Here is a 17,569-nt window from a genome sequence, read left to right as displayed (position 1 = left end):
GCTTTTAGATTACCTGTGAATCTATCTCATATGGGTGTCCCATGTTCAGGAGCTTAGAAAAGCCCTGAACAAACTTGAAACCAGCATGTAGGTTCTCTTTAAGCTGAACTTCTTAGAGAAAACAAGTGTGACCAGCAGAGCGTGTGAGAGGACGACTCTTTCCCGCGCTGAAATGCTATAAACACCAATGACAACCACACTGAATGCACAGAACTGTAAGGGTATTACCTTTTACTGCTCTCCCGCTCATCTTCTGGTAGAGACTTTTGTCTTTTCCTGGCCTGTTCCTCTGCAAGCCACCTCTTTCTCTTCCAGCCTTTTCGGTGATCCACATTCAAGTTCACACTTTGCACTACGGCTTCAATTACATCTGTGATGGTATCGGGTCCAAGGTGTAAAGGACTGCTGCTTTCCTCCCTTTTCTCCAGCTCCTGACTGACGAGTCGAGCTGCCTGGAAAGCCTGCATGGAAACCACTGCCTGCATTGGGTACTTCCGAGGCCGACCTGGCCTGCGCTTCACAAAGTTATTCCCTGTCCGCGCCTGCCTTTGCAGCTTTTTGGCTTTCAGAATTTTATTGACGTGGTCCAGGTTCTTTTTCGTGGCCAAGATCTTGTTATAATTGCACATTTTCCTAGCTTGCCGCTGCATGGCTTCCACCACGCTTCTCTTGAGATGGTGTGGGGAGTAGCTGGTGGGCAGGCGCTCAGAAAGCAGGGAGATGCTCTCGCCGCAGGAGCTGCTCGGCATGGCCGGGGCCAAGACACCGTCCGGCTTCCCCAGGCCCCTCTCCCGGTTGTGGCTGCGAGCGGGRCTGGCTGAGGGCGGCACGGCCACGTTTGCAATCACCGCCTCAATGGTCTTGTCCAGCGTAGCTTGGCCATCGTGCTGTGCCATGCGCTGCAGCAGGTTGTCCATGGGGTCGTCGAGCGGCGGCGCGAGCCTCGGCCCCCGTGTGGGCACCCCCAGCACTGCAAACACACGGGAACATCAATGCACCGACACACACGGGCCATGGCATCATCGCTGCAATTGAGCCCCAAATTGAGGGCTCAACTTAGATCAGGCAGCTGGACAGACTGCCAGATGTTGGTATCTTATCAACGTCTAAAACGCTCGATGACAAAATGAACATTTCTGGAATGTGCATCTAATGTTCATCTAACGGGAAAGATACCGAGGGATGCAAGTGTAAGGACACTTTAGTCCAATTTGACACTATAATAATAATAATAATAATAATAATAATAATAATAATAATAATAATAATAATAATAATAATAAGGCTGTTTTCAGTTTTAGACAAAAAAAAATACAACCCAAGAGTGACTGGCCTTTATTCAAGTCCATTAATAAACACTGGAATGAAGTTGAGGGTCCCTCTTAGAAGCACCATCTGTTTGGTAAAGTACCCATGTAAGCAGCTGCAGCAACCAGCAATGATCGAGCTACAAAACATTTGGCCCCTCATTTGGGCCCACGGGCTGACAGCCTGGGCAGCTCGAGACTCTGATGCCAGAGGCAGCTGCAGYGCTGCCCAGGTGTTTGCTGCACTCAGCAACCCAGCAGTGCTGGGGCAAACGTGCTGCAATCCCACGGGCACCCCGGAGCTGCAGGAAAAAATGGAGCCAAGAAGGTCTTTTGAGCATCACCAGCTCTTTGAAGCTATGTAAGTGGTGAAGCTACATAAGGAATGCCTAAACTTTCAACACCTTCTACACAAAATTATGCCAGCGGGTTCATTTAACTTTTGCAGTTGCCTCTTGGAAAGGAGCAAGCAGAAGGAAGGTGGTCATTGAGCCTGGGGAGGAACCCAAGTCCCGTGCTGCTCTGGCTGTGCTGCTGCTTGTATAAATGCCAGCTCACGTTTCCCTCTTCTCCAAGACAACCTGAAGCACTTGCATCCCAAAATACAAGCGGAAGAACTTAGCATCTCTGCAAACACTCCTTGGCTGCACTGAGAGCACACTCCTCAGGGGCACAGGAGCCTGGAAAACAAGCCCAGCATCTGTTACTCGCCTGCAGGAGAGGTGCTCTCGGACGCCGATCTCTTCCTGGACGGGCTGCAGCTCGTGCTCTCCGGTGGCCGCTGCGGAGGTTTGTCCTGGGGCGGCAGAGCGCCTGCAAAGCGGCAGGGAAGAAGCACAAACCCGCTGCATTTCAATCTGGCAACGCCAATAAAACACACTGAGGATGCCAAACGTGCAGACTAAGATTACTCCTTTGCTCAGAACAAGGAACACTCGCATGCCATGAAGCAAGAGGGTGGAGAAGGGTGGAACTGCATCATTAAAACCTAATGCTAAAGGCATAGAGAGCCTCCGAGAAAGCCATTTATTACATCTGGTTGCTATCTTTCATGTAATAAAAAGATATCTCTAATGTAAAACAACCCCCCTCTGTCATAGAGACGTTGCTAGTRGGTTCCTAAAGAGGGTTTTGATACTGCTTGTACAGGGCACAGGTACAAAGAGAGCTGCAGCTGAACCATGCAGGGAGCCTACATCCATTTGGCTCTTTGAGGTATTAATTTCATAAAGCGACCTCCAAAAACAAATTATCCGAATGACTGCTGTAAACAGCTGCAATACGGAAAGAATAAGGGAGGGGAAAACAGGAGCACCGCTTAGATGGCAGAGCAGTGTGGAACTGCACTTGCTCACAGCTGATGCTGGTATTCCAGCTGTCCTGTYTCTTTCACAAATGCAATGACTTCAATGCAAAAAAAAACTATAATATTGAAGGGACTGTATTATTTGAAATCACAGCAGTTATAATTAAAATGCAATAAACTCATATTTGAAAAAGCATCTTTTTCCTTGCCTGAACATGTCTCAAAGTCTTTTCAATGCAGAAGAGCATATACATGGCCTACAAAACTAACAGTTGCACATCTCACACCCTTCCTTTCATTTTGAATGGAATGAAAGCAGCAAAGATCCTTTCCAATTGCCCCGACCCCGAACGAACGGCTCGTTTTGGTTTTCCTTCCCTTTTCCTTCCAGGAATTGTGAGCAGCTTTACCGAACGCCATCCACAAGAAGCTCCAGACTGCTCCAAACACGGACGTTCCCCACAAGCCCCGTCCCTAGCACGACTCCGCTCTGAGCAGCTCGGAGGAGAGCTYGCACCGCAGGACAGCGCAGAGAGCCAAGCACACAGGATCAGGAGCCGTGCAGCTCTGCAGCGGAAACTACCTGCACGCACCTCGACAACCACCGTAGAGAAAAGCCTCTGATCAYGGGGTGGCTGCAGGTTTTGGGCTCGCTGTGCACGTGCAGGATGCGGAGCACGAGCGGCTCCCGGCGCGCCGCATGGGTTCCAATCGGGAAAGGCTCTTACGGAAAGCGGCGCGAGGCGCGTGAGTCAGCAGCGAAGCGCGCTGCAAGAGGCGCAGCACTCAGCCCGCGGCAGCACCGCTTAGCTGAAAACGTTCCTGCTTTTCTGTTTTTTTTCCCCCTACTTTAATTAGGCTGTTTCTTTTTTTAAAAAAACACCCAAGTCAGATCATTCACTGCAGTGGAATTTCTCAGGAAATTCCCAGACCTGTGCTAGCTACCACAACCAAATCTGCACTCCCTGGCGCCGGATTTAACCCTTTGAGGAACAAAACTATCGGAGTGTTTTTTCCTATCAGCATCGTATCCAGGTGAGTTTTATTTTTCATGCAGGGACAATGCATTGAAGTCAGTAGGAAAAGTGATGCATAACACCCAGGCAAACTCTATTAGCTTGAAATTAACTCCTAATCTTTATATTGCATCTTCTTAACACCATGTAAATGAGTTTAAAGTTTTGGATTAGAGGCCTTTAACAACAGCTCTCTAAGAGCAGCATCAGGGGTTGTTGTCTTTACAGTCTCGGATAGCTCTGTTTCAGCTTAGCTTGGGGCTACAAGTTTCCCAATTAGGAATAAAGCAGTAATTTAAAACGCAAAGTTTGCTCTTATGCTTTCCCAGCATCGCTTAGCAACTGTTTTAAAAGTACTGCCTAGAGGCCTCAAAGCAGGATGAAAGCTACAGCAGAGTAACAATTATCAAAATACCCCAAAACAGGATTACGCAAAGAAAAAGGAAAAACTTCTTCAGCACCAAAGAACGTACAAAACCAATGCTGGCTTTGCCAGTCTTTCTCCTGGGCTGTTTGGGGTGAGGTAAAAGAGCAGGACCCGYGGCTCGGCCCCGTGTCCCCTACCTGGCAGCGGCTGCAGGGCCTTCTCGCCGGGAGGCAGTGGCTCCTTTCGGAGGGGGCGGCTGAGCGGCGCGTCCTGGGCGCTGAAGAGCCCCGGGCCCTCGCCGAGCTTCTTGCGCCCGCTGCCGCTGGTAGAGCTGACGACTCTGCAGCTGCCTATTGCACTTGTGAAAAGGTTGGTGTGTTCGTCGCTGCTGGCTGGCTCCGAGCTGGGGGTAAATCCCCCCAGGGACAGGCCCGGGGGGTTCTCCGAACAGTCTATCTGTAAGGGCGCCTGCAGGCCCAGCGCCAATGGGTTGGGCTCCGAAGGCTCCCTCCTCACCCACTGCTCGTCTCTGCCCAGCAAACCCTTCGAAGGCGACAAGTGTTGACAGGACATGTGGCATCGGTGCTTCTCTTTATGCTTATATCTTTCACCGACAGCCTCCTTCCCGAACCGGTAGCGCTTCAAGGACTCCAGGACTGTTCTGGAAGAGCTGTTGGCTGTCAGCGAGTCCATGGAGACCTGTGGCTGCTCCGAAGAGCGGTGCTCCCTGTGCTTGTGGCGGTGCCGGTGCTTGTGCTCCAGCATCCAGCCGTAAGCCATTTCTGGCGGGACGCTGGGGTAGGTGCTCATGGACAAGAGCGGCGTCCTGCTCGTCGTGAGGAACGCCTCCTGCCGCAGCAGCTTATGCTTCTTCTTGTGGTATTTGGCAGGATTGAGAAGCAAGTGGCCCGTGTGCATGTAGGAAGGGGGTGGCAGCGGGGTGGTGAAGGAAGGAGAAGGAGGAGGAGGATAAAGAGTCGGAGGGTACCTGCCATAATAACCCAATCCGATGGGAGCGGCTGCGAGGGGAGACGGAGAGTAAGGCATGCCGTAGGAGGGGTAGAATCCGGTCCCGGAGAGGGGAAAGCTGAGGCTGTGCATAAAAGGCATCTCTGCCATGGCCTCCCGCATTTTGGGAGGCCTGCCTCTCTTCTTCTTTAAATCGGGTTTCCTAATGTAGTGCAAAGGATCTAAAGGGAAGGTCGGATGCGTGTAGAAACTATTGAAATTTATCCGGAAAATGGTAGGCAGTAAATCTCGGGGGATGAAATGGTGACTTCGGTGGGTTATTCTAATCTCGCTTAATCGACTTATTAACTCTTCTAACTCTGCAAGGAAATCCGGGTCCTGCCTACCTCGAAGCTGCGGGTACTTCTTTTTCCTTTTCCGCTTCTGCCTTTTCATTTTGTCGTAACTAAGGTAGTCGTGACTCCGGCGCTTACACTTGTGTTTATGCTTTTCTTTCAGGTTCCCTAAGACGGTGGAGGTTTCAGGCGGAATAAGGGCGACGTGATCGAACGAGTGCCTCTTCTTCTTGGACCCGCAGAACTTCTCGGCTCGGTCCGAAGTGCTGTTGTTATCGGTGCCGATGCCGCTGTCGCTGGGGACGGTCTCGTCGCTGTGCGACTCGCTCACGGGGGAAGGAGTGGCCTCCTTGAGCGACGTCAGCTCGCTCAAGTGGGCTGGGGAGTTGGGCAGCAGCGTCGGCGGCGACAGCCTCCTCCTGCCCTTGGAGGCTTTCTTCATGGCCAGCGTCTGCACCACGCTGCCCTGCCGGGCGTGGATGTGCAGGAAGGGCACGGCGCTGGGCTCGATGAAGCCCGCGTCGCTGCCCGCGGGGCTCTGGCCGCCGCTCGCTGCCTGCGAGCACATCGGCGAGGGAAGGATGTCCGGGGCGGCCGCCGGGGAYGGCAGCAGGTGGGGAAGCACCTGCCCCAGCGCCGCGCCGGGCCCTTGCGGGGCAGACTTCTCGAGGACGGCCAAACCGGCCGCGTTGCTGGCCAAAATGCCGTTGAGCACAGCTTTCGGCTTCCGGCCTCTTCTTTTTCCTATGTAAATGGTTCCTTTCTTGCTGACGTTTATCTGCTGGCCTAATTTTGAACCAAACGTGGCCGCAAGAGTCGACACCGTGTTGTGGAGCTTGGATTGCACCTTCCCTTTGTTATTTGGTTCCACCGTGCTGGAGAGGATCTGGTTCAGGAGCTTCTTGCGCTTCAACGTTTTCATTTTATTTATTTTTCTGATAATTGTTTTCATTAACTGCCCGTTATTCCTCTTTGCAACTTTCCTGTCCGAGTCCACTTCCAGATCAGTCATGCTACAAATACTAGGCTTTTGGACTTCTTCAGGCCCTCGCAGCTGGTCCTTTCGCTCAAAAAAATCCCCGCTTTGATGCGGATCGCTGTCGGACTCTATCTTGTTTGAATTATCTGTTGCAACAAAGGGCGCCACAGAAAGAATAGGCGGCTTCATTTTAATCGAAGACCTGATCTGTCTTTTAGGTCTCCCTCGCTTTTTAGGGAAACTCTGGCCTGCCAGGCTCTGTTTTAGGGAGGGAATTTCTACCTCCGGCTGCAAAACTGGAGGTTCTTGCTCTTCCTTTGACTGCAGCGAGAAGACCTTCGATGCTGGGATTTTGAGAGTCCTTTTGGGGGGACCTTCAAGCTCTGGCATCTCCTTTGCTTTGGGCCTTCCTCTTTTGGGTTTATACATGTCGGGTAAGAAGTCGTCCGACATGCACAGGCCCGAGGGCTGCTTGTGAGTCATGTAGAACTTGGGAGCCTGCTTGTCAGCCTCGGCAAGCAGCGCGAGGGACGGCCCGCTCGCCTCGCTCAGCTTTGGCAGCTGGTGCTTGACGAACTCGTGCTCCACAAATGAAGACGATCCTATGTTCTTCAAGAATTTGGCCTGCTCCAGACTGCTGCCTGCTAGTGCACTGTATGAAATGTTTTTAAAAAGCTCTGACCTTTCCAGCTCGAGACCCTTGGGAGGCCGACACGCGCTTCTTGACACCACTTTAGTCCATCGCGGCTTCCTTCCTTTTCTCTTCTTTAAAGGTTTTGACTGCTGACTGGCGCTCAGATTTTTACTCCCTTGGCAGGATTTATCTGATGCACTTATTGCACCAATCTTTAGGAACTGCTTGCTACTAAATAAGCTTGTAAAACTAACTACTGAGGGGGTGACAGTAGCATGAATGCTTGTTTCAGCTGCCAAAATGTTTTTTTTTCCTATAGAGGGACTAGTTCTTGAGGTTTCTACATGAGCAGCTTTTGAATCATTTAAATCTTTATCAGCACCTTTAAAATCAGTGCTCAGAGTGTGGTTCAATGTTCTGTTGATATTCAGAAGTGTACTCTCAGAAGAAAACGGAGTTTTGCCAAGCGGATCCGAAATCCCTTCTAAGAGATCTGCCGTGGAACTTAAATGCAGAGAATTTGAGGCTAACTGTGAAGATGCTGTCGAGAGGCTCCTGCTGGAGGGAGTAACAGACACCGTGGGTGAAGGTGATGGAAGATTTCCCTCTCCAACTGCACTAAACGGGGACTTGGCCGTGGACACCTCGGAAGCGCCTCCTGTCCTGAAGTCTGGCGAAGTGCAATATACTGGAGGCTGCTTCTCGTGCTTCGATGTTTCATAAAGCCCTTTTTCGYTGGCCGAGTAGCCCTCCTGCGGAACGCATGTGCCCTCCTTAAACATCTCTTTGCCCACATCGGCAATTTCTTTCCGAAGGGAAGATTTTTCCGCTCCGCTTTCTTTGTTCGGCCTCGTAAGGTGCTTCTCGAACGTTTTGCTGGCAGTATTTTCCTTCAGCAAGTCCGTGGCCTCGTGGCTTTCGTGGTGTGGGTTGCAAGGAAGCCTGAGGGGCTCCGAGGCGGGTACCAGCGAGTCTGCGTTCAGAGCGTCCTTGCTAACCAAGCCGACCAGAGGGCCCATTCCTGCCGGCTTCTTCCCAGAATCCTTGCTGACCAGTCCCACCGGGCTGCTAATCCCTGGCACCTTCCTCCCAGCGTCTTTGTTGATGGATCCCATGGGACTGCTGATCCCTGGGGTCTTCCTTCCAGAGTCTTTGCTAGGCAGAACCGTTGCGCTGCCAGTTCCTAGCACCTTTCTCCCCGAATCCTTGTTAACCAGCCCTGTCGGACTACTAATGCCCAGCAACTTCTTCCCGGCATCCTTGTTGATCAATCCTGCTGGAGCGCCAATGCCTACTGGTTTCTTCACGGACTCCTTGTTAGTTAATCCCGTTGGAGTGCTGATGGCGGGCAGTTTCTTCCCCACATCTTTGCTGATTAATCCAACTGAAGAGCTAGTCACTGGCTGTTTCTTCCCAGAGTCCTTGTTTCCTAATCCCGGCGGAGGGCTGATCCCTGGCGGCCTCCTTCCAGAGTCCTTGTTGACCAACCCAACCAACGGGCCGATCCCCGGTGGTTTCTTCCCCGAGTCTTTGTTAACCAATATGGCTGCGCTCCCAAGCCCCAGTGGCTTCTTCCCTGAGTCCTTGCTAACTAATCCCACAGCAATAACTGATCCTGGCAGTTTCTTTACCAGCTCTTTATTAACTAACCCGCTTGCGGTTATGCTTCCTGGTAGCTTCTTCCCAGAGTCTTTAACCAAAGCAGCTGCAGTTCCACTTCCCAGCTTCTTCTGCTTTGTTTTGGAAGACTTGGAAGGAGGGCAAGTTGCAATGAGCTGAGCCAATTTTTCCGTGACAGTTGTCGCTCCGTTAATTTGTGCTCTATCCTTTAGATCAGAATTATGGCTCCCAATAAGAGTCGGAGGCGGCGACTTTATATAATCTGTCATTTCAGACTGAAGCGGAGAAAGTTTCTTGGTTAAAGGGCTCGTTTCTATTTGTACACTGTCTTCCACACGGAATTCAACTGCTGCGACGTCTCCAGCTTTCTTGTAAAATTTGGAAGGATCCTAAAAGTTAATAAAAAGAAAAGATCTTTAGGAATAGAGAAAAGACTCCAAATAACAGGCTCGTTGGGTCTGTTTTCTCTGGAAAAGAGAAGGCTGTGAGGGGATCTGATTAACACGTGTAAGTACATGAAGGGGGAATGCAGAGAGGAAGGGACCAGGCTCTTCTCAGTGGTGGCCAGTGACAGGACAAGGGCCAATGGGTGCAAGCTGAAACCCAGGCAGTTCCATCTGCATGTGAGGAGGAACTTCTGCACTGTGAAGGTGACAAAGCCCCGGGACAGGCTGCCCAAGGAGGCTGGGGAGTCTCTTTCTCTGGACATCTTCCAAACCCRCCTGGTTGCAGCCGGTGCCACTTGCTCTAGGTGTCCCTGCTTGGGCAGGAAGGTTGGACTAGGTGATCTCTAGAGGTCCCTTCCAACCTCAACCATTCTGTGGTTCTGTGATAACACAGCATCTTCATACGCTGAGATTATTATAYCCGCTTTTGATAGGAAGGTGCCTATATCAACACACACTGCATTAACTTGATAATTTTGATGCAACTCTATTTCAGTTGTCCTGTTAAGGATCTTTTAAAAAATGGTAAGAAAACCCAACTCCCAAGAGATTATCTTTGATGTGCACTGGAACTGTTCTTGGCTTCCCTTAGGCTGGAGGGAATGGAAGAGACTTTAGGAGATAATAACGTACGCACAGAGCTTGAAAAYCTTATGGCAGATACTACCTTATGTTTCAAACAGACTCTTTGGGAGTGAAAGACATCACTGCCAAACCCATGCAGCCCCATGCAATGAAAGCAAGTAAATGCACAGCACTTGCTGCAATTAATTACAGCCAGCATTCTGTTCATGATGTTTTACAGAAATGTCAGCACAGTTGGCGACTATTCAACAATACAACTAACTTGGGATTCACTTGGAATTATTTGATAGAGGGCAAACTTTGGCGCTGTGTTCGCTGAGCAGGCTACAGTAGTATGATTTAAGCGGCAGGCTGCGAGCTGGATTTCATAGAACAGGAAGGTGTCATCGATGCAAGTTCCCGGCAGCCACGGGCTCATGTGCTGCAACCCCTGCTGCACAGGACAAGGAAACCTGCAGGTGAGAGCAGTTCCTTGCTTCAAAGCTGGGGGGCAAAAGAGGTTGTGGTGGAGGGAAGAAGAACCTGGCATTTAGCCCAGCTCTTCCAGGGCAGCTGCAATCTTATGCAAATGATGCYGGAGCTTCACATTTGAGGCGCTTCCCCCTGCAGCCGCCCTCCTCCTGCTAGCACAGGTAGCTGGGGCGACGGCCCCGAGAGGTCCTCGAGCCCCGGAGACAAAAAAAAAAAAGGCACCGCTTGTTCTCAAAATCGCTTTTATTGGGCAAACGAGATTGCTCCTTTCCGTGTAACGGTGCGTGCAGGTCCAAAAGAGCACAGGGTGCATGCGGTGAACCCAGTGCTTCGAAGCATCCGCGGCTGCTTGGCCATGGTCTCCCCACCACAAAACTGCCCCTCCGGCCCCTGCTTTTATTTGGGGGTGCTGCTGTCAGCCTGTGCGTGCACAGTGCGCTCAGCTCTGCACCTGCCCCTTGCTGGGGTTCAGCAGAGCGCCCTGCTTCGCTGCACGGGCCCTGCTTTGTGTCAGGGAAAGCACCRAGAGGGATCCGAGCGCAGAGACGGCCGAGCAGGGAGCGCTACCAAGCCCTCCTTAGCACAAAATCACCTCCCTCCGAGGGGTTTTACCCCGGGGTGCTGGGGACAAGCACACGTTTCAAGCCTCTTCGCTGAAGATGTGTGGGTGAGCACGCGCTTTCCAAACGTACCTCGTTCATTTGAGGAACAAAAATTCCAAGGTACTTTGATGTATCTATTAGCAGGTTATACTAAATCATTTTGGAAACATCACAGAAGCCAACAACAGAACTTGCCTTCTGAAAAAAGGAGTTGKCTTGGGCTTCTAACTTTCAAGGATGTGATGAAAATGTGTGTGGCTGTGCAGACTAAGGGATATTTTAAAATGTATTCATCCTTTATTATTTTAGCTGTTGTTCTGCCACCCAGTGCACAGTGTTTAAGACAAATGAGCAGCAGGAAGCACGGAAGCCTCCCCGTGCTCATGCAGTTGTGGTATCAATAGGTACTGCAGAAGTTCCCCAAATAACGGGTGGAAACRTCTCTTTGACACCAAGACCAACAAGGTCTCCCTCAAAGCAAGCATCAGTTAACCACCAGGAATGACACGTGCAATCAGCTCAAGGCAGAAGGAAGAAAGAGAGATTACRCCCCAGAACCTGCACAAAATGTTCCTGTTTGCTAGATGTTCAGGTTAATCAGGAAGAAAAATAAATAAATACGGAGACTTCCTCTGCTTTGCTACCTTTTTGCTTGAAATTTTTCAATTAGTGGCTCTGATTTCATCAGCAGACTTGCCTGCAGTGCTCACCTCCATAACCAGGGGCGACAGAAAGAACTACAGAAAATCTGCACTCAGCAGTTCTACCCAGGGAGAAGGAGATGGAGCAAAAGGGCACGTTCCTTCTTGCTTCCCAGTTTTACTGRGGATACTTTAGAATTACAGCAGAGGCTGTTGCTATCACTTCTTGCCCTATTTGCTAAAGCTTCAGCAGTGCAACCACCACTGGCTGTATTTAGCACATAGGCAGAGCTAAACCACTCGTACACCTCTGGTGTTAAAACTACAGGAACTATGGTTTGTGTTTATTTATCAGGCTCGCGCTTCCAAGCCTAGAAAGATGCACAAGAGCCATACGGTACCGTCTATCTGGACACACTTCTGGGAGGAAAAAAAAAGAAAATAAAAACCAATTTAACACTAAGTGTTAAAGAACAAATTCAAGGCTGTTTTGCTACTACAGTAATTTTTAATTTTGTTTCTCTAAACACCTAGGAACCTGGGAAACGTAGCCATTTCTAMGTCTCCGTGCAGTAATTTTCTCTGTAGAAGACTATTAACTTCATTGCAAAAGAGAAAGGCTTCTTCCATTTATCCTATTTTCCCTATCTGTAATAGCTGCTCTTACTTGTCACACCTTGCATATCATAAAATGAGACATCCTCAAGGGCAGGGCTATCTCCTTACACGTGGAAAATACCTTTCTTCTGCATAGAAGACTAAAAATTGCACTATTACTTTTCAGGCATTTACACCAATATTCAATTGACATCAACACAGAAATGATTTCTCCCTCACAATTGAAAAAAGGTGTTGCTAAGATGTTAAAGAACTTTTTGGGGGTGTGTGGTTTTTTTTCTTTTTTTTTTGCTGATCAGGATGAAATCAAATAATTTCTAACTCTAGCATCTTCAGCATTAGAAGTTACACGAGAAAAAAAAATCTGTAGAATATGACTATGCAGCATATCAGATTCTTCTAAGTTAGAGTTTAAATGGGCCAAAACTCGCAGATCAGTTCAGAAACACACTACTCACTTGCTTTGAAGGACAATGTTCATTCTTCTCCTCTGTCATCTTCCCACTCTTGGGTGCCCTCCGTGGTTGCTTGATGCTGGTTTTTATAGCAGGTCGGCACACATAATTCTCCAGGTTCTTCGGGGGCTTCTTCGTTCTCTTAGCTTGAAGGCCAATCTTGAGTTTCAAGTTGCCCTCTGAAAAGTTTGTTTCCTTCACCGAAAACTGTTGCTGTGCGTCAGTTAGAGCCTCATTCTTCCCGTTTTCCGTACTGCTCCCCTCCCGATTCTTCTTCTTCCCGTCGTCTTCTTCCTGGGTGCAACTTTCTAGCTCTGCTTCTCCCTTTCCCACCAACGGGCCAACGTTTATTACAGAGGGGCTCTTCCCACAAAACCCTTCAGAATCAGAACCCAAGCCTAACATAGCAGTATTCCGAGGGTCCATCACAGGCCTCCGGGTACTTTTAAGGAAGGTTTTACAGAGACGTGTTCCACAGACGATGTGTTCTCGTACTGGTAGCCAGCATCTTTTACTCTGTAGAACCAAAAGAAAAACAAGAGTCAGCTGCAATTTTATAGCAGAAATAAAATAAATATTAAAATTGAACACTTGAAATGCTGACGTAAACTTTGATTTAATCACTGAGTAACTTTTTTTCCTGTAGTCAGAGCCCAGCAACTCCGAGTACTGCCACTCTTCTCCCTCCACTGATGAAGAGCAAGAAGTCTGGGTTCCCCCTTGCATTTTCAGCAGTGACTTGGAAGAAAACAAAAAACTCACCACAGAAATCTGCGGATGATGGAGAGTGGGTGTCCTGACAGCTCCCAAAGAGGACAAGTGACAGGTTGCTGTACAAGGTAAACGGGCGGATGCCAGAGCAGGATGTAAGAGAAGGGACAAGGACCTTACAGACCTGGGCCTTGAAACGCAGCGCTGCTCGGAAGGGCTTTAGGCCCGGGATGAACAGGACAACCTGGTGAAACACAAGAGCCACAGCACATACCCAGCCCTGGCGCCACCATGAAGAATGAAGAAAGAAGGGGTCTTTTTGTCACCGCTGTGGTGACACGTGGCCCAGGTGCCGCTGGCCCTGCAGGTGTCACGGACCCGACCACGCCACAGCAAGCACCCGCGGCTGCAGCGGCAGCCAGGGAGAAAAGCCCTCTCTAAATGCAAATACACGAGAAGCAGGTCTCAAAAAACACCAGCAGACCCATGAGGATGTCACCGCAACTAAATCAGCCTAATTTTCGGCTCTTATCTGCTGATAAGGCTAAATCATAAGGAAGGTGATGAAAAGAGGGTGGACAGCTGAGTTTCATTTCCCCTCACACGCACATCTGCTAAACAGAAATCTGGGCTCCTAGGTTAACTGCCAAACAAGCCATCCTGAAGTAGCTGCTTGCACGTTTGCATACGAGATCCTCATAAATAACCACAAGGAGAGCCACAAACACATTGCATTTTTAAGGAATAAGTCTACTCGGTCCTGCATGCCAACCATCAATTATTAGGAGCTTCTCAGTCAGTTTCAACCCAATTTTGCAAAGGTGGCTGTGGGCACTTAGTGCAGAGAGAATTCAAAAGAACTGGTTGCTAAGATGAAGCTGAGATCTATATTCATATCCTCCCTGCAAGGAAAGGTGCTCAATATCTCTGGCATGTGGCCTCCTGGCAGGTCATCACACCCAGCACTGCGCAGCAGGTCCTGGAGCCACAGGGATTTCTAGCTGCAGTTGGGACTTTGCAACGAAGAACATCCTGCAAACCCACAAAAGGGTTATTTATATACATGTATACATTATATCGAATGTATTATTACACAGGTGAAAGCAGTTTTATAATGCAAATCCAACAAGAGGAGAGAATCCCACGGACTGTCACAGGATACCAACAGCTCCAGGGTTCACTCTGCTGCATTTGGCCCTGCATGGACTSGGCAGCGGGATTTTAAGGAAGGGAAGGGCTACACACGCACACAGCCAACTGCAAGGCCAAGGCAACGTGCTCCTCCGGAACCAAAGGCTAAGAGAGAGCCGCATGAAAACCCTCTTCTGCAACAACACAGAATTAGCAACTATCCTGGAAGCAAAGTCACAAAATCGGTGGCTCTCATGAGCATGTACCAGGTCATTTTATTTATCCATTAATTCCTCTCTAGACAGACAACAAAAATGCTAATCCTGAACCTAATCATCGTTTTGCCTCAATTACTGTAATCTTCTTCTCTCCGACTCTCCAATTACCCCACTCTAATTCATAGAAAATGTGCCTGCCAAATTGATCATTTTCATAACCATGAACTGATTGGGGCTCCTCTTGCTGAAGCCCAGGGATACTTTTTCTTCCCGACTTCATCGTGTCCAACCTTGCAGTCGTTGCCTCTCAGGTGCATGGTATGCTGGTTCTTCAGGCGTTCCTGCACCTTGGTGCTTTGTTTCACCAGCAATGACTGCTCTATGTTTTCCACTGCTTTTTCTGTGCATTTCACATGCTCCTCCTGCATCCAAAACCGCTTTCCTCATCCTCCTTTCTCCTCCTGCTTGATCCTCCTTTCTTCTCCTGCTTGACCATCTCCTTGTGGATGTCACGATACGGTTGAGCAGCCCAACACCAATGAGGTGCTTCAGGGGCAGCTACAAAAGCCTGCAATTTATTTACTCAGAACAGTCCAAAGATTTGGTCCTGGCGAGGCCCACAGTGTGTCTATACAATCTGCATTCCTGTATCCTCACCTCCTGTGTTTGCTGCACCGACAGCTCCTGAGGCTCTGCAGACCCCAGCAGGTCTTTCCAAAAGGGGCATCACTCAATCTTTAGGTCAAAAGTGGTGAGAACAGAAACTGTTCTTCCCCTTGAGACTCTGTTCCAAGGGCTAATCCCTCTTTTCCAACAACTTTCATCCATCAGATCTTATGCTACTAAGCAATCTAGTATCAGATCTCTACATAATCATACTAGTTTTGATCACAACACATCCAAACCCCCTCCCCAATACGCAAAATAACATAGAAATTCCAGCCTCTCATCCACTAGATTCAGGAGACCTCAAATTACTCCTGTAAGAGTAAAAACAGGAAAAAYAGGACGCATTTTAACATCCCTTTGACATGCGCTAACTGGAGCTCAATGGTGTGCATTAATGATTATTCTTGTGCCATACGCAGTGTTTTAACTCCTATTATTCATTCTTATTCCCCCGTCGACACATCCAAAGCCCCATTTGCCCATCATCATCTATGATTTCTGCTCTCCAGATCCCCTGCTTTTCCAGAATAAATGCCAGGGGTTGACCTATGCCGTCAGCTCCTAGATATATGATTTTTCTCCCCCATTAGCAATATTAAAWGCGTTTTTTTTCCCCTCTATCTAGTTCACTATGAGTGCCTCATTTCTGCTACTACTTGCACTGAATCCTGCAATCCTCTATTTTGACGTTAAGCATTTTTCAGCTGTAAAAAGAAGGTATTCTCTCTGAAACAACGTGGTATCTTTGATTTATTATGAAATTTTCCCCATAGCTCCATGTTCAGGGGTCATTTAGCAAAAATCCGCAGTGTCTGAAGTCCCAGGACGTAACCAGTAACTGCATGTCCTGCCACATTTCCTTCTAATCTTCTGATCTCTTACCCTAACTGAAGAGTTTGCAAACACAAAACTGAATTCTGCCTCCCTGGATCATTGCTTTAACTGCTCCTATATAAATTCACATGCAAAGGCTAAATATGGCACAGTAACAACTGCATTTGGGAGGACTAAAGGCTCGCAATAAAAAAAAGAAATAAGGAAAGTCACATAAAGGATGCTGTGATAATTCCCCTGAAGTTCTCACAGGCTCTGCAGCCACGATTCAGGACCCTCCCGAGGGGCCCATCTCTGCCCTCGATGGCTTTTTCTGACCTCCGGCTCTATTATTTATACCCAACCCAATAACAGAACATGTAAGGACAACCGCAGCGCAGCATTTCTCCTCACATTTTGTTTGAAAACTATGAGGTAAGAAGGACAATCTCTGGGACCACAATGGCAGGAGAAAGGAGAAAAGCGGGGGGAGAAAATCATAATAAAAAGCCTGCATTTCATCTGGCAATAAACCCACCGTCATCCAGCAGCCCCACATGCTACTTCTATTTTCCTCTTGCAATAACAACACTGCAATCGATATCCATCAGCCCCGAGCGCCGTGCTGTTTAAACGGTTTAAACTTCAGCAACTTTTCCTTTCGGCAAGTCGTGACTAAACCGTTCTGCTATCACTGAAACACGAAGCGCTTCCCAGGCGAGCGGCGATTGCCCGCAGCAATCGAACACAGTACAGTCCAAAAAGGGAATCTGAAGTGATTTTATCTTTGAAACCAAGAAATATTACAGGAAAATGAGCCGTTTTATACAGCTTGGAAAAGCTGCTGAGGCAGTTTTGGTTAAGGAGGTTTCTGGAGCTGCTCAAGGGGGCAGGGAGATGAACATAGGGACCATCGCGACCGACAGACTCCAAGAGCCGCTGGGTTCTCCATTGGCACAAAGGCAGGACGACGGCTCCAAATGTCTTCCCGGATTCACCCCCAAAGCTACAAGCTCCCCAATTCCTGGARAAAAGATCACATCCGCAAGCGGAGCCTACACTAACACAAGCCAAGAAAAAAATAAAAGAAAGGCAGATTGAACAAGAAATAAGGTGGGAAAAAGGTGCCCAGCTCTCGAGGTTCATTGAAACGCACGTTCGCAGGCACCCAACTGCGGTTCCCAAGGGTGTCCCAGGCAGGCAGCGAGGATCTGGGATTTCCCGTTTGTTGGGAACGCGAATGCGTGTCCCGCGGCCATGGACGGCACCCGCGCGCCGGGCGGCTCCTGCTGCCGGGCTTGGCAGTTAACCGGAGCCCGAGAACCGCAAACCGGGGGCGAAGGGGAACATAAAGAGCGGGAGCAGTGGCAGAGTCRCAAGGTTATCGAAGCGGGGTCGGAGAAGGCCAGAAACGCGTTTCAGCTTCCGAGCTGACGGATGGGAAGGGGCTATGGGACGCCAGGCTCGGGATCCCGGTCAAACGGAGCGCGGTGGGACGTGATGCCGGCGCTCCAGTTTTGGGGCGGTTTGGGGGGTTTTGCAGCCCGGCCTCCAGCTCCCGACATCGCGGGGGGGGGGCGGGGCTGCCCCTGCCCCCGCAGCAGCGCCCGGCGGCCCCGGAGCCCCCCCCGCCCCGCACCCGGCGGGGACGTTGGGGACCCGCGGCGACAACTTCC

The 17,569-nt window shown here is 49.5% G+C and overlaps 1 protein-coding gene across 1 annotated transcript in view; it reads right to left on the bottom strand.

The window, feature by feature from the left end:
* The window catches only part of ASH1L (ASH1 like histone lysine methyltransferase), a 35,038-nt gene that overhangs the window by 17,100 nt on the left and 369 nt on the right, over positions 1-17,569 (bottom strand). The window contains exons 2-5 of the mRNA XM_026045926.1: positions 12,355-12,867; positions 4,194-8,922; positions 2,019-2,120; positions 229-970 (exon numbers count right to left, since the gene is read on the bottom strand). Coding sequence (XP_025901711.1) covers positions 229-970; positions 2,019-2,120; positions 4,194-8,922; positions 12,355-12,777 — 5,996 coding nt within the window. The 5' untranslated portion in view covers positions 12,778-12,867. The remainder of the gene's footprint in view (positions 1-228; positions 971-2,018; positions 2,121-4,193; positions 8,923-12,354; positions 12,868-17,569) is intronic.

This window comes from Nothoprocta perdicaria, unplaced genomic scaffold (genome assembly GCF_003342845.1).
Source record: "Nothoprocta perdicaria isolate Ctin4 unplaced genomic scaffold, notPer1 scaffold_419, whole genome shotgun sequence".
Taxonomy (NCBI): Eukaryota; Metazoa; Chordata; class Aves; order Tinamiformes; family Tinamidae; genus Nothoprocta; species Nothoprocta perdicaria.
Note: the sequence above shows the minus strand (reverse complement) of the source record. Positions and strands in the feature narration are given on the sequence as shown.